This window comes from Schistocerca serialis, chromosome 4 (assembly GCF_023864345.2).
Source record: "Schistocerca serialis cubense isolate TAMUIC-IGC-003099 chromosome 4, iqSchSeri2.2, whole genome shotgun sequence".
In the NCBI taxonomy this organism is placed as follows: domain Eukaryota; kingdom Metazoa; phylum Arthropoda; class Insecta; order Orthoptera; family Acrididae; genus Schistocerca; species Schistocerca serialis.
This window is the reverse complement of record NC_064641.1, coordinates 620498626-620516594: the sequence shown is the minus strand read 5'-3', so window position 1 is coordinate 620516594 and position 17969 is coordinate 620498626. Positions and strand designations below refer to the sequence as shown.

The following is a 17969-nucleotide window of genomic DNA, read 5'->3' as shown; positions in this document are numbered from 1 at the left end:
GCGCTAAAAAAAAACCTTGTTCTGATATACTCATTAATTATAGAGCTAAAAATAGCGTTACCTTACTCAGTGACGTTTTCTAAAAGCTACAGAGATTACTTTTTCGTTTCACATGTTACGATGACAGCAGATTTTTTCCATCCGTTCTTAGCAGTGACTGAAGTCGAAAACTTGTGAAGCGGAAGAGTATATGTAATAAATAACTTGTAGAAAACGCGACAGCGTGAAGCAACAGTTTTCTAATTTAAATCTAAACCCTTACACTCATCGGTAAGGTTACTTTTCCGGTAAATCGGAACGCTTCTGGCGAAAAACCACCTTAATTTCCAGTACACCTAAGACGAGAAAAGTTAAATAATACTCTTAATTTTCCGTTCTGTTTCCTGCGTTTTCGGTTTCCAGACACCGTATTAAGCTCTTCGTCTGTAAATACCTGACACAATGAAGGTTAATATTCTGCACTGGTGTGCAAAACTTAAGGAAGAAATTAGCTTTCGCCTGATGTGTTACCCTGAAGTAACACATCTCGATGAAACTTGAACCGTATATAGAAAGGGCTGCTACAGTATGATAAAGAATGTAAGGAAGTAAATTCGAAATATGACGAACAGGAATGACACTTCTATTGTAAGATAATAATTTCACTGAAGTCGCCGCGATTTATGATTGTTTACCAAAGCGGGACAGCCGCGCAGAGTGGCCGCATGGTTAGAGGCGCCATGTCACAGACTGCGCGGCCCCTCCCGGCGGAGGTTCGAGTCCTCCCTCGGGCATGGGTGTGTGTCGTGTGCATGCGTGTGTGTGTGTGTGTGTGTGTGTGTGTGTGTGTGTGTGTGTGTGTGTGTGTGTGTTGTCTTTAGCGTAACTTAGTTTTAAATAGTGTGTAAGTCTAGAGATCGATGACCTCAGCAGTTTGGTCCCTTAGGATTTCACACACATTCGAACATTTGAAAGCTGACACGGTTCTTAATAGGGTTTGTGATCACCATGGATGGCAATATGTGGTCTGCAATGTGCTCCCACGCTGTGCACAAGGTTAGTAATGAATTCTCGTGCTAGGGCGGTCTTTTCCTCCACCAGCGCGCTTAATAGCTGCTGGATGGTCGCTGGTTCACGTGGACGAACTTCAATGCATCTCTCCAAGGCATCCTGCACACGCACTGTGGATTTATGTCGGGAGAACGGGCAGGCCAGCCTATGCGCTGAATATGCTCACGTTCCAAGCCGCGCTGTTCGGTGCTGTCGCTCATTGTCAGCCACTAAACTGATGTCAGGGCCGATTGCACCGCTGATAAACGCATAAGGGCAAGGAGAGCAGGTCACAATGACGTTGACCCATGAGTACGCCGTGTTCAAAGGTTTGGAGGTCAATCGGCCATGCAGTATTATGCCACTTCATACCATAACACCTGGATCACTAATACAACCATGTTTGACACTGTAACTGGGTGCATTTATGTTCTTACCTCTCATCATTCGAAGGTTCCCATCTCTCACCACATGAGGGTTCCCATCTCTCACCACATGATGAGGGTTCCCACCTCTCACTATATGAGGGTCTCCACTTCTCACCCAGAAACGTTGTCGAACAAGATCGTTTTGGTGGCCCAAGTGTTATGGTGTGGAGAGATGTAATGGCGCCGACCGTGGAGATCACACACTCTATTAGGGACCATGTTCTGCCTTTCGTAATGTTCCCCAGATCATCATAAATCGCGGTGACTTCAAAGTAATTATCGTCTTTGAATACTTTCTGCTTTATATTGTAGAAATGCTTTCTTTGTATCGTCCATCCAGGTATGTTAATTTCCTGTAACACATCATAAGAAAATTACTTTTGTCCTTTACGTTTTGCACACCAATGTATCTTACTTGTTCTGATTTTTTTCTTACAATTCTGCGACTTCTATACTTTTCCAAGCGCAAATATACCAATCTTGGATTATACTCAACGGGTTTCGTGTACATTTACATTTTTTCTCAGCAGTCTGCTTTCCTCACAATTTTCCACGTTTTAATTTTGTTTGCCATAATGTGGCAATTTAAAGATTAAAAGTTCCTTTCTAATTGACGAACACCAACTTATTGAACTGTAGAAGAGACTTTTCTTCAGTTGTACAAGTATTTTTCAATTAAACTTTCTTCTATTCTTCGTTCATTTTTATTTTTATTTTTTTTTTTTTTTTTTGTTGTTTCCATGTTTCTTGAACTTGTTCTGGCATCTCCTAATTGTTTTACAGTCAAACAGCACTATCTTTCAAATTACTAATGAAAATTGATGGTAAGGAACCTCCAGTTAGACATACCTCCAAAGCCAAAAAATAACTTATGAAAACCTTGGTTACAACCATAGCGTCTGGACCTACTTCTACTTTATTCTCAGACCTCTCTCAACAAATAACAGGTAAACATAGTATCGTTAAGTGTATCTTAACGTCACTTTTAACCCGCTTGCTAAGCCCATCACCACGCACTGGCGAATATAATCATCTTTCTTGTGAATAAAACTATATACATCACTTAATATTACCGATCTGTTGACGCCCCACTTAGGCAGGAGTTTATTTTTCATATCAACACAACGTCGTTTTACAAGTTGTAAGTTTTTGATCTGATGATAGCAGTAGACGAAACGACGTTATAAATGAAGGAATGTATTAAGCAATCTAGACTGTTTTATTCACAAAATTTCCACTATGAACGGAGACTCATTTGTATTTCCTGCATTAAGAATATAGTAACCACTTAATGATTTTGTTTTCTGATCACCATATTTCATGACTCACTGGCTACAAAAATATAAGGGGCGTTCAAAAAGAAACGAGCCGGAGGCATAATTACAGAAACCATACTAGAAGTATTGATCCTGGCTGTTGAGACATTTGTCCCACTGTGACACAAGGCGGTGAATGGCTATCTCATAAAATTCCCGGGGCTGCGATGTTAAACAGTTCCGCACGTACAGCTGGTCGTCGTCGTCCGAGGTGAATCGTTTGCCCCTCAGAGCCTTTTTAAGGGGACCAAAAATGGCGTTATCACAGGGAGAGAGGTCCGGACTGTACGGAGGGTGGCCGAGAACCTCCCATTTGAATTTCTGCAGGAGTGCCGAGACTGTGTTGGCCGTATGAGGCTTTGCATTGTCGTGGAGCAGAATGACCCCACGGGTAAGTTGCCCGGTCGTTTTGATTTGATCGCTTGGCGAAGGTTGATCAAGGTTTACGAGTAACGCTGGGCATTCACTGTTGACCCGTGTTGCAGGCAGTGAATCAGAAAGGGGGCATCTTTGGTCAAAGAAGAACATCAGCATAGGGGCAAACAATTCACTTCGGACGACGACGTCCAGATTTACGTGCGGAACTGGTTAACATCACAGCACCGGGAATTTTATAAGACACCCATTCACCACCTTGTGTCACAGTGGGACAAGTGTCTTAACAGCCAGGGTCAATACTTCTAACATACAGGTACTCGTTTCTGTAATTATGCCTCCTGCTCGTTTCGTTTTGAACGCCTCTTATAAAACGCTAACGACATAAATGTTTTTCGTGGTGCTAACAGAACCGGTGGCTGCTGCCGCCTGACCCTCAAGACCAGGCACTGTGGACTATACCCGTGACGTACACCTCAAGGTCGGAAGCCGACTTCTCCACGTCCACCAGACTGTGGCTGTCTGACAAGGCAGTGTGGATCGACAGCCTTGCTGGCGCAACTGCTGATGACTGGGTACTCTTCAACTTGCAAGTCGCTGGTAAGAGACACAGCATAGTAGAATTTCATACATATATTATCCCACTCTACTTTTTTTGCCCAGTGACAGACCTTGTCTCATTGCACTTCGTTGATGAACTTCAGTTTATAATTACCATGAAGAAACACTATGAAAGAATAACGGGACCGAAAGGGAGCAACGTAAGCTCACATGAAAAAAAAAAATCCTCTGGAGTGTTAAAATTAATAGCAACGTCAGACGCTTACAGAATGAGGTAAAGTGAGGAGTGTACAGTCGCATTCAGCTTGTCCGTGGATGTAGTTCAGGGGACCGTCCGCCTTCCACTTCGTGCGATGTAATGAAATGGTAAAAGCGGGTCATTTAAATCTGGCGTACAAAATAGCATTCTTGGCAGGTCGTGATAGATTCTGTAATTGAATTTTATGTCGCATAGGTTTATCAGTAGTGGTAGACGTCTGAGTCTGTACGGAACTGCGGTAGAAGGATAACCGTGAGGTGCCATTACAGCCGAAGTTTCTCGGGTCTTGGCAAAATAAAAAAGTGGCGTCATTGTTGGTGGGAATTGATCCCGGTGATCAACGGCCATCCTTCCAGGCACATCTGCGAACGGGCACCCCAGATGGAGTCGCCTCAAACGCACGTTCGCATCACTACTGCACGCAAGAGATCCTTTGTTAGTGGTGTTCACAAAGTGACTGTCATGGTGGGCAAAGACGCACGAACGGTGGATCGCAGAAGGCTGAGAGTTCCTTATTCCGTCCCATTTACCGAGTTGCTGGTTGTGCGTGAAGTACGCCTTGTGTCATGTGAGCTGTAGACCTAAGAATTCGTCCCGGAAGTACTGTACGATCCAGCAGTGGTACAGGGTGGAAGAGTTTCTGTGATGTTATAAAGTCTCACTGATGAACACTTATATTGAGTGAGTGTCTCTCTCTATATGTTTCCCACACCACCTTGAGTTTGTCTTTATATGTTGAAAGGTGGCTACACTGAGCCACTGCGTCAGAGATTGCGCCAAAGAGTATTATTCAGCCGCCTCCACTGGCAGTGCTTGGGGAGAACTCGTAGTAGTCAGTGCTGGTCGAGAACTCGTAGTAGGCAGTGCTTGCTGAGATGTGATACTGAAAAGTGCTTGTTGAGATGTGCTAGTGAAAAGTGCTTGCTGAGATGTGATACTGAAAAGTTCTTGTTGAGATGTGGTAGTAGCGAGTCGGTGTGGAGATATATTGTAATGATTAGAGTGATTTTCGTCAATATATGAAGGTAAAAGAAAAAAAAATTTCCTTTTCTTTTTATTATCTCAATGTCTTAAATAATGCAGCATTACAGGTTCAGTCAACAAAGCATCTGGCTTGTGTTCTTGTATTAGAGTGTAATTCTGGTTTTCTTGCGCAATTATAGTATTTCTAATTTTTTTTAATTACTTCAGTATAAATGGTATTTAACATTTCTTGTCTTGTTGAAGAAGAACCGTGCCAGAAGTGTACGTTGAGTCACACTCCCACACACAGAACAATTACACTTGTGCTTTGGTTTCGTAGGTTTTATAGTTGCTGGGGACTTAATTAATTAATTGTGTTAACAGGAAATTTTCATTTCATTCATTGTTGTTGTTCTATGCAGTCAGATTGCGTACTAAAACTAGTCAGGGCCAACCGTTTACGAAACAGCGTAATCGGACTTACAGCTACGAACGAAAAATAAAAATTATTTTCAAAAATATTTAATTAAGCCCCCATGCACGTGGCGACCGCTGCCAGGATCGTCCCTTGGAATTCTTCTGATTGTAAAAATAGTAGACCGTAGTATTGTTGTAGTAATTTGTAGTTTAGTAATTGTAGTCTATATTGCATGTGTAGATTTCGTAATTGTCAGTCTTCTAATGGTATTTCAGAATTTAATTTTGTTGTCTTGTATACACATTTGACAATTTAGTGCAATTATTTCAATTGTTCGTTAATCGTGTTTGAGGGAAACATTTCGTGTGAATGGTATTGTTGGAGATAAGGAGGCATTGTGTGTAATTTTCGTACAGTGACGAGTTTTGTATGTTTTGTAAATGATTACGCAATCGATGAAAAAGGCAAAAATGATGGATAGTGAGAATGACGAAATTGTTAACATGGCGAACTCGCCAACAGAGGAAAACAGTATCATGAATAATGAAGTGGAAAACAATTTAATAAGTCGGGAAGATAGTCCGGAACCATTTCAAAATTTTTCACAATCAAAAAATTTTCAGAATCCGAGATTAATGACAGAAGATTCTGGAATAGTATCGAACTCAGATAGCTTTACAGCTATGACGAAGGAAACTGGTTTCGCGGGAAATGTTAGGGGTGAAAAGGATTTTGAAACAGTTAATATGGAGCAGTTGATGGGTGTAATATTAAATTTGGGATCTGAATTAAAAACAGTGACAACACGGTTAGACTCACTGGGATCACAAATAGGAACAATTAAAACCGAGATGGGAACTTTGGGATCTGAATTAAAAACTGATATGGGAAGAATGGAAACATGGTTGGACTCACCAATAGGGACATGTTTCAAAAATATGAAAGATGAGTTAAAGAAAGAAATCAGATAAGAAGTACAACCGATTTTGAATTCTCACAATAATAGATTAACTGCAGTAGAGATTAGACAAAGGGAACAGGATAGAGAACAGGAAGAAAGAGATCGCGTGATAGTACAAAAATTTTCAGAATTAAATTTACAACGTGCACACGATAAGGAAGAAATATTTGAGAGAATCGAGGAATCCGTACCAAATGACAGAATAAATAATCTAACACAACAATATGAACAGTTAACTACCAAATGTGTCAATACTGAAACCCGAGTCGCGACACTTACGGAAGACGTAAATAAACAGAAAGAAAAAATAGATGACTTATCGGAAAGAGTTGAGGAGATTTCAGATAAATTGACAAATCTTAGTTTACATGGGGACAGAGATTCGGATGATACAGCTCCATTACCATTTGCAGAAACTGAAGAGTATCAGAACATAAATAAGCATGTTGAAAATCAGGGAAAATTTAATGAACGCGTTAAAAAGGAGGTTGAGGCATTACGAAAGCAAGTCAAACAAATCGAAGGAGAAATTGTAGGGAAAGACAGCAAAAGAAATTTGGAATCACAGATAGCAGAGGGGTTTGAAGAAAATAATTTGTTTCATTTACGGGATGCAATAAGAGAGCGCCAGGCGCGCGAACTTGACAATAATCGACATTGGGACAGGGACAGACGCGGTAGGTCTTTGTCGCCACGAGGCGAAAACTTTGACTGTAAACACTTTTTGACTGTTCGGAAATTTAAGATCTTCCGCAATTCTAAGAATGACATACATCCATGTGCATGGTTAGATCAATTTATGTACGCACTTCCACCAAATTGGCCACTAAGTCACAAACTGGAATTTATGTGTGGATATTTAGAAAACGAACCGGCGACGCGGATGCGCGCACTCGTTATAGATTGTAATAATCTGAATGATTTTTATCATGCATTTCTATCGGCATATTGGTCCGAAAATACACAAGACAGAGTCAAACATAGTCTGATTATGCAGCGTAATTTTAAACAGTCTGAGTTCCGCACGCCGGCAGAATACTTTGAAGACATGATTCGAAAGAATCAGTTCCTGTCCAACCCTTATAGCCCGACTGAATTAATTCGCATTTGTTTAACTAAGCTGCCACAATCCATAAGACAAATTGCTTTAGCTGGAAGATGTAAAGACGACATTGAGACTTTTAAGACGTTGCTTCAAGAACTTGAGTATGACAACGACGACGGGATTTCTTGTAACTTTTTCAGTAACAGTAATTACAATAGATTTCCAGAGAAAAGGGATAGTGATCGGAACGGGCGTTATATGGGTAACTTTGAGAATGACAGACGTAACAGACAGGACAATAGATACCAGCCTTATGACAATAACAGACGTTCTAACAGAAATTACACAGACAATTATGATAACGGTAATTCGTACCGGAATGATCAATCATACGGAAACAGTAATCGATATCATCAAGACAGAAATTATTCATACAGTAATAGAAATTCTTACTACAGAAATAACCAGGGTAGTAGATACAACAATAATTTCAGAAGTGACAGTCGAAATTACACAAGAAGTAGTTATGCAGACAGACAGGAAAACAGAAATTTTAATAACAGACACAACCAAGAATTTGCATCTAACAGACAGGAAGGACCTAATTGGCATCCACCACGTGACAGAACTTCAGAGAGACAAGTGCAAATCGTAGAAATTGATCCGCGAAATGACGCGAATAATCAGAGACGTGACGCAAGCAATCGGCAATGACTTGTAGCTTCGGCTTCTGGCAGCAATATAGACGGTTCAGAAAGTAATGACACTACGACTTTACACTACGTATGCCTGGAAGACATGAGAGACATTTTGCTAGACGAAAAGGAAAATAATGTAGACGCATTTTTACATCCTGTTATTGAAGTATGTGTGGGTAAGAATAAGTTCACTGCAGTTTTAGATTCTGGGAGCCCACTGAATGTCATTAGTGAATCAGTTTTTCGTATATGTGTAAGAACTATTGCTTGCCCTGTGTTACCTGTTTCTAAAACTATAATTCGAGGAGCGATTTCTGGAAAAAGTGTGGAAGTCAAACAACAGACCAACCTAAATTTCATTTGTCAAGGATTCGAATTTTCTGCTAATTTTATTATTGTTCCATTACTCAGTACACAAATTATATTAGGTATGGAGTTTCTTAACGCACATAAGGCAATTTTGTACTTTAAAGAAGGAAGTGTGAATTTGACTGTTGCCGGAATGCCGAAAAGTTTGAAATTTTTCGAGTGTTTAACAAGATCTGAGTCAGATACAAAGTGATTAAGGTTTCTTACTTCTGATGTTTTCGTTGAGCATTATGACGACGGTGTGTTTATTCGTGACAATGACAATAGATACAGAGACGCGATGGATGATATAATTAATAGCGAAGAATTAATTAATGAAAAGGTTAAGAAAGCTGAAGTGCTAGATGACGTTGCAAGAGAAGAGCTGCACCACATTTTGACTTCACATGCTACAGTATTTAGTCATCACACAGGAACTATACAAGGCTTACAATATTTATTTAAAGTAAAAGAACACACACCATTTCGAGGGAAAACGTACGCAATTCCTTTGGCTTACAGAGACAGGGTTAAGAATGAACTTCAATACATGTTAGATCAGGGCATTATTGAGCCTGCAGTCAGTCCTTATACTAGCCCATTACACGTCGTTCTTAAAAAGGATGGGTCAATTCGTTTGGTTCTGGATTCCAGACAGATAAATAATATCATCATTCCTGAAACTGACCGTCCACAAAATTTAGATGAACTTCTTCAACATTTCCATGGAATTAAAGTTTTATCCACGATTGATATGCGCGCAAGTTTTTGGCAAATAGAACTCCACCCTGATTGTAGAAAATATACTGCCTTTTTAGCCTTTGGTAACTGTTACCAGTTTCGGAAATTACCGTTTGGACTTACTGTATCTTCTGCAGCATTCATTCGTAGCTTAAATGAAATTTTACCTGTTTATCTTCGTGACTATATTACTTCATATGTTGACGATATTCTTATTGCTAAACATTCTTGGAGTGAGCACAACAAAATTTTGGATTCATTATTACGTATTTTTGCAAGAACTGGCATTACAGTGAACTTGGAAAAATCTGAATTTGGTCGTTCTCAGGTGAAATTTCTCGGTCACATTATTTCTACAGAAGGTATTCTTCCTGATCCAGAGAAATTAGACGCTATTAGTAACTATGCTGTTCCTACCACAAAACGTGATGTTCGTAGTTTTCTTGGTGTCTGTAATTTTCTTAGACGCTTTGTTAGATTGGACAATTTGGCCACACCTCGTTTATGTGAACTATCTGGAAATAAATCTAATTGGTGTTGGGATGAGGAAGCTCAATCAGAATTTGAACAACTTCGTGATGGTTTAGTTGCTGCTCCACTTCTTTCACATCCGGATTTATCTAAAGATTTTTGTTTGGCGACGGACTCATCATACAAAGGCCTAGGTGCACATTTATTTCAAGAGATAGAAGAAGACGGCGTTGTAGTACAGAAAACTATTGCTTTTGGAAGTCGTGTTCTCTCTGAATCAGAAAAGAATTATTCGATTACGGAACTTGAAGCTTTGGCGGTTGTTTGGGCTTTCACAAAATTTCGCACATTTTTATTTGGCAGACATACTAAGGTTTACACCGATCATCGAGCTCTGGAATTTCTTATGTCAACAAAATTAACTCATGGCAGATTGTCACGATGGGCGTTGTACCTACAGGAATTTGATTTTAGTATTGTTTACATACAGGGTGCTTCAAATATTGTTGCTGATGCTTTATCACGTGCACCTGTGGGTTTGAAACAAAGTGCTGAAGAGGACTGCATAGAAAACAATTATTGTTTGATGTATATTCAAGGTGTTGTGTTTGAGAACTTTATTTCGTCTTCGCTCCAGGACATCGCTAAGGAGCAAAATAAGGATCCAATCTGGAAGAACATTAAGGAGAAGTGGAGGAGAAAGGAAAGCGTAGCGATTAGACAGCATTATTTAGTTCGCAATGACATTCTTTTCAAACGAAAATCGGTCGACAACTCTGTTTGGTTAGTTTGTATTCCTGATGAGTGGGTTAATAAGCTGATTTGGTATACGCATTTCAGTTATGCACACTTTGGTCCCAGAAAATGCTTTCATAAATTACGAGAAAATTGCTACTTCAGTAGTATGGAAAAACGTATTCGATCTGTTCTTGCCAAATGCAAATTATGTCAAAAGGCTAAGCCGCCAACAATTTCTCACAGAGCACCGTTGTTTCCTATTATTCCAGCGAAATTAAAGGAGATGGCTGCAGTCGATTTGTTCGGTCCAGTGGTTCGTTCTACTAATGGTTTTGCATACATTTTCATAGCAGTGGAGTTGACATCAAAATATGTGTGTTTTACACCATTACGCAAAGCAACAGCTCGTTCAGTATCTAACGCTTTCATCAAACATTTTCTTAAAGAAGTTGGTCATGTTGATAAGGTTATATCAGATAATGGATCACAGTTTCGTTCTAAAATTAGGCTTCGTACTCTACAGCGTCGTAAAATTAAACCAATTTTCATTTTACTTTTTCACCCTCAATCTAACGCTTCAGAGAGATGGATGAAGGAAATCAATAAATTGTGTCGTCTTTATTGTCATCAGAATCACAGAACTTGGGATCAGTATCTTCATATTTTTCAAAACATTCTGAATGAACTTCCTAATGACTCAACTTCTTTACCGCCTATACTGATATTAAAAAACAAAGCACCGACAAATCGCATATCTGAAATCGTTCCTTTTCCACCTACACGGAAACTGCGGCATTCTGAAGTTGTGAACCTGGCTCTGCAAAATATTGCATCTGCGGCTGCTAGAAGAGAGAAATCAGCTAAACATCCTGGTCGTTTAAAAATCTTGTCAGTTGGTCAAAAAGTGTTAATTAAGTCTCACCGTTTGTCTCATAAAGGAAAAGGCTTGTGTCGCAAATTTTTTCTGCTTTATAACGGTCCATATAGAATTCGCAAAATTATTCATGGTAACACTGTCGAAGTAGAAACTCTTAAATCACGACGCTCTAAGGGAATACATCATATATCTAACGTTAAAATTTTTGTGGAATGATATACTTTTGAAAAATTTTTGTGGAATGACATACTTGTGAGAAACTAACCGCTACATGTAAACACGCAGAGAGTACAAGGATACCGCCCTGTGTTTTGGCGGCGGCATATACTCAAAGCAACAGTCAAGTCTGCGCGCCGCACAAGGCAGTCGTTGTCCGCAAACAATCACTTCCTACGTCACGCGCCTACAGCTGATCGAGCGCTCAGTGCGAATGCACTGACAGCCATAAACAAATACACAGTCTAATTTCTCCGATTAAATTCAGTATAAAGCTATAGCGACTTGATGAATTATGTTATTAACGTTCAGTATTTTTCAGGATACGGTTCTATAAAATATTTAAGAACTTCAGGTAAATTCTGTGTGTCTCCGACGTTAAGAGGACTTGCTATCGAGAAAATTTCAGGAAGAATGTCATTTCGAAGAAGAAAGTAATAAACTAAAATGGTAACGATTAATTGAGTTTATTTTTCAGGTAACATATTTCCACTTAGGTACGTACTTTAGACGTAATTTGCTGCTCGCGATTACGTGATTCATACTTTGTGCTAAATTTCATGTTCTATGAAATTACTTGTGAAGCGACGTGCTTGCGTACGTTAACTGATTTTGACAATGATTATTAATGAACTGGGTTGTAACTTGTGTATATTATGCATCGCTCAGCTGCACTGCTTTTTCACTGATGTCATATATTTTTAATTATGTGCCTCCTGTGCTTATTTATTTAAATTATAATAGTCACCTGATTAATTGTGCTGATGTGGTTAGGTATGTAAGTTATACTTTGTGATTTATCTGCTTGCGCCTTCATGTTTACTTATTAAGATTACATATGAACATTTATTTGCTTATGCTGATATGATGCTAATGACCTGTTTATTATGTTAGATAACATATTTGCTGCCTTGCTTATGGATTGCATATTTACACATTTCTGTTTTGTTGTCATAACTACTCTTTAATTTGGTATATAAAAATGCTGATATACTGTGTACAAACAGAGAGTTTAGGTCACACTATTGGATTAATTATAGATTGTTCGCTTGGCAGAGCCTCGTTGTAAGAATTATGCTGCATCCACTTGTTGACATTCTGTTCTCTACTGGTATATTTACTCGCTATTGCATGTTTTGCTTACGCTCAGTGCCTTATATTTTTAAGATAGGAAAATGAACTGCTATAATTCGACATAAACGACATTAGTACAAGAAACTTCATAGAAGTCACATGAGCTGAGGTTTTATGGAAGCTGTATAAATTTATGCTAATAGGAAGGAAGCTAACGACATGACATACCAAAACTAGGTTTAGACCATTGACAGTTATTACACTGCATTTTTCGTGAGCAATTGAAATAGGAAGTGACCCTTGACACAAGAAATACTCCACATGTTTGCTTCTGTTTGCCATAATTCTTGAAGTGGTGTACACACTGTGAAATATTATGATCATTCACACTCCGTAATCGTACTTAATTACTGAGAGTTATTCGAACTAAGTCTGTTAGAGGTCATGTATACATTTCTTTTGTTTATAATTCTTAATGAGTAGAAGATTTGGGTCATATGGATTACACAGAGGTTGTGTGATGACAGTGTGTCTTCGGATTGTATGAGATGATGAGGTTTGCATTAGGATTTTATCTGTACTTGTTCGAGGAGACTGACTAGAGGAAAGAGTTGTTATGGAAGTGAAATTATATTGGTAATAAGGTTTATATGTATCGACGTATTGAAGAGGTATTATTGAGGAATTATTGAGATTATGTGAAGTTGATGATTATTGGAGTTTTGGTGGACAAAAGGTAAGGTAAATGATATTGATGATAAGATTTATATGTATCGAAGTAAGAGGTATTATTGAAGTACTGAGATTATGTGATGCTGATGATTATTGGAGTTTTGGTGGATAAGAGGTAAAGTAAGTGAGGTGCATATTTTTTTTTGTTGGTCTATATGGAACAAGGAGGATGAAGATAGCAGACTAGAACACTAAAGTGGAAGGAAGATTGTCTACACACACCTTGTTAAATCAATAAGCAGTACATTTTTTTTTTTTTTTTTTTTTTTTTTTTTTTTTTTTTTTTTTTTTTTTTTTTTTTTGGAGAGAAGAAGTAATTGCATATCGTGGCTCACTGACAGTTGTTCAGCAACCGTACATTTTGATCTGGCTTGGCATACATTGGTCTTGACATGATGACTATGACGTTGACTTAACTATTGTTGACTGTTATACATTGCTGCCACTGCTACTTGATACACATGATGAACATCTAATTTTGACAGAATTGCATTTACACAGTTAACACTATTCAATTACACAGTAGTACTTAATGTGGATGAAAGATGAGTGAGTGTGTTTTGTGTGTTTTCGTTTCCTAATCCCAAATAATTAGTCCCAACCTATCTCCTAAATATTATTTTACTTGTTTGTTGTGGCTTGCACTGACACCCGTAAATATTATAGGTTTACTGGTATTTGTGTGTTTGTAATAGTTAATATGACAATTATCTGATATCATTTGTGTGTTTATTAGAATTTGTATGTTTAGTGTAAGAGCATTGTAAAAGCATTTGTATGTGCATTCAAACTATTGTTCATGCCTGAACTGTCTGATTAGTGATGGTGAATATCATGAACTGTTACCTGCACTAATTCAACATTGATGTGTGACACTTAGAAATGTTTAATTTCTGCTGATGAACTGTGTGATTAGTGATAGTGAATATTATGGACTGTTACCTGCACTTTTTCAACATAATGGGTGCCACTTAGAAATGATTAATTTCTGCTGATGAACTGTGTGATTAGGATAGTGAATATTATGGACTGTTACTTGTACTTTTTCTACATGATTGGTGCCACTAGGACATGTTTAATTTCTGCTTATAAACTCTGATGAGCAGTGTGATCAGTGATAGTGAATATTATGGACTGCTGTCTGCACCTGTTCAACATTACTGGGTGCCACTGATGAACTGCTTCTATTGAAATGATGTTACTTCTTGCTGTCTGCACCTGCTCAACATTACTGACATAATGCCACTTGTTGGTGTCTGCACTTGTTCAACACTACTGGGTGCCACTGATGAACTGCTTCTACTGAAATAATGTCACTTGTTGGTGTCTGCACCTGTTCAACAATGCTGGATGTCACTAGTGGAACCGCTTCTGCTGAGAAATGTGACTTGTTGCTGTGTGTACCTCTTCAACATTGCTGGGCACCACAGATGGAACTGCTTCTACTGAGACAATGTCACTTGTTGGTGTCTGCACCTGTTCAACAATGTTGGGTACCACAGATGGAACTGCTTCTACTGACATAATGTCACTTGTTGGTGTCTGCACCTGTTCAACATTGCTGGGTGCAACTGATGGAGCTACTTCTATGGAAATGATGTCACTTGTCGGTGTCTGCACCTACTCAACATTGCTGGGTGCCACTGTTGGAACTGTTTCTACTGAAATGATGTTACTTCTTGCTGTCTGCACCTGTTCAACATTGCTGGGTGCCACTGATGAACTGCTTCTACTGAAATAATGTCACTTGTTGCTGTCTGCACCTGCTCAACATTGCTGGGTGCCACTGATGGATTGCTTCTACTGAAATAATGTCACTTGTTGGTGTCTGCACCTGTTCAACATTGCTGGGTGCCACTGATGGACTGCTTCTACTGAAAAGATGTCACCTGTTGGTGTCTGTACTTGCTCAACATTGCTGAGTGCCACTAATGGAACTGCTTCTGCTGAATGATGTCACTTGTTGGTGTCTGCACCTGTTGACCATTACTGGGTGCTACTGCTGGAACTAATCATAGAAAGCATTTTATGTGAACATTTGTATAAACTGATTTTTTGTGTATTGTGTAAACTATTATGTAAAGTCACATGTATGAAAGAATTTGTATTGCTTACTGAATTTTATATATTAGGTTATTGAAAGGTCAGTGCAAAGCCAAATTTTATCTAATTATGTGATATTTACGTATCAATATTATCTTTTATTTTTGTCTGTATTTTGTGGACGAATTTGGTGGTATTTTCACCACCAATGCTGGCAAAAATACCATCAAATTCTGGCCTGTGGAGGAGGGGCATATGAAAGGTGGCTACACTGAGCCACTGCGTCAGAGATTGCGCCAAAGAGTATTATTCAGCCGCCTCCACTGGCAGTGCTTGGGGAGAACTCGTAGTAGTCAGTGCTGGTCGAGAACTCGTAGTAGGCAGTGCTTGCTGGGATGTGATACTGAAAAGCGCTTGTTGAGATGTGCTAGTGAAAAGTGCTTGCTGAGATGTGATACTGAAAAGTTCTTGTTGAGATGTGGTAGTAGCGAGTCGGTGTGGAGATATATTGTAATGATTAGAGTGATTTTCGTCAATATATGAAGGTAAAAGAAAAAAAATTTTCCTTTTCTTTTTATTATCTCAATGTCTTAAATAATGCAGCATTACAGGTTCAGTCTACAAAGCATCTGGCTTGTGTTCTTGTATTAGAGTGTAATTCTGGTTTTCTTGCGCAATTATAGTATTTCTATTTTCTTTTAATTACTTCAGTATAAATGGTATTTAACATTTCTTGTCTTGTTGAAGAAGAACCGTGCCAGATGTGTACGTTGAGTCACACTCCCACACACAGAACAATTACACTTGTGCTTTGGTTTCGTAGGTTTTATAGTTGCTGAGGACTTAATTAATTAATTGTGTTAACAGGAAATTTTCATTTAATTCATTGTTGTTGTTCTATGCAGTCAGATTGCGTACTAAAACTAGTCAGGGCCAACCGTTTACGAGACACAGCGTAATCGGACATACAGCTACCAAAAATATTTGCATTTTATTTAATTAAGCCCCCATGCAATGTATGAGTGACTGTATGTGCTCTGTTGTGTTGAATACTTACACCGTTGGTTTGGTACAGGGCGATGTGCGAAACTGCTTTCACACTAGACGCTTCGGTTGTTGTAGCGATCTGCTCCAGCTGCTTCAGACGCTGTACTGAAGCTGAAAGTGTTAAAGTTGCTGAGAAATATTCGTCTGGGCTATGTTGCATAGCAATCAGATTTGCTTTCAGTTCTTAGAAGTGTCCAACAGTGGTGGATTTAACTGATCCGTAAAATTACTCCTTTTCCGAAGCAAGCATCAAACTATTTAATTAGAACTGAACGCTCCTGTCGGAAATGTTCTCGAGCTGGTATTCATTAATAGAGCATGTTAAAAGAGAAGAAAAAAATTCCTTGATGTCTATGTTTATGTGCTGCTCCATGACTCTGCTGTCAATATCCTTATTCTTAGCTTTTATGTAACTTCTGTTGTGTTTTTTTTCAGTAAATGTGTTTTTTTTCGTATCCAGGGTGTAATTATAAAGTTAATAAAATGTTTTCTTGCCTTTAACATAATATTTTTCATCAGGTTATGGGCCCACTACACGTGTAAAGGCAAACAACATAGTTTAATTAAAATAAAGAAACATGACTGCTAGCGGCGGTTATAAGGTCAGCATTGATTAGCTTGAAGGACCTGAGGACTGGGCCAAATGGAAATGGCATATTTCTGTGGTGCTGCATTCATATGGACTAGAATGTATTATTAACGGTACGCGTGAACGTGTAGAGTTGCCGCAAGATACGACAAGTGCACAAAAAGAAGAGTATGTGGAATGGCACAAGGACGACGCAAAGGCAGCAAGTCTTGTAGCAAGTGCGCTAAGTAAACCTGTTGCAGAACTCGTCTTAACGTGCAAAAATGCTAAAGAAATCTGGGACAAATTACGCGCCCGATTTGAACGTAGCAGTACTCAGCGTTTGAATATGTTGATTGAAACATTTTTCGGTGTTAAACGTGATGAAACGGAAGATATTAGTGCACATGTGGCCAAACTGCAAAAGTTATTTGTGGTCCTGAACGATGAATTAGCAAAACATGAAGAAAATACACTATCTGAAAGAATCTTAAATCGTCGAATTTTGTCTACACTGGGAAAAGACTACGACAATTTTAAGGATCTCTGGGATACGATACCGACAGAAAAACAAAGCTTGAATTTATTAATTGAAAAACTCTGTACTATTGAACTGCGTGAACAAGACATTAATGGAAGTGCGCTTTCGTCGTTTCTAAAACAAGAAAACGGCAAACAAGTAATCAGCAAGTAAAGATGACGAAGTCACAATTAAAACAGAAGCTTCTGTGTAATATGCGCAAACAATTAGGTCACTGGGCAGCAGAGTGTCCACAGAACACTCGTGACAGCAATAAAAGAAAAGTGGTGTTGAGTCACGATGTGAAATTTAAGCCAGAAATTGTTTGTGATTTACATAGTGATCATGTTGAATTTGAAGTCCATCAGGAAGAATTTAATAATCCAAATTCATCTAAAGATGACCAATGTAAATCTCCTAGGCTGTACACTTCTGGTAGAAGTCAAACTCAAGAAAAAATTGGCACTCTCGATTCTAGAGAAAGTCAAGAGTCGAGTGAATCTGTTGAAAATAAAGAATTAACAGAATTTCTAAAAGCAGA

The 17969-nt window shown here is 38.7% G+C and overlaps 1 protein-coding gene across 1 annotated transcript in view; it reads left to right on the top strand.

The window, feature by feature from the left end:
• Positions 1 to 17969, top strand: part of LOC126474639 (aminopeptidase N-like) — a 177851-nt gene that overhangs the window by 86417 nt on the left and 73465 nt on the right. The window contains exon 11 of the mRNA XM_050102117.1: positions 3559 to 3748. Coding sequence (XP_049958074.1) covers positions 3559 to 3748 — 190 coding nt within the window. The remainder of the gene's footprint in view (positions 1 to 3558; positions 3749 to 17969) is intronic.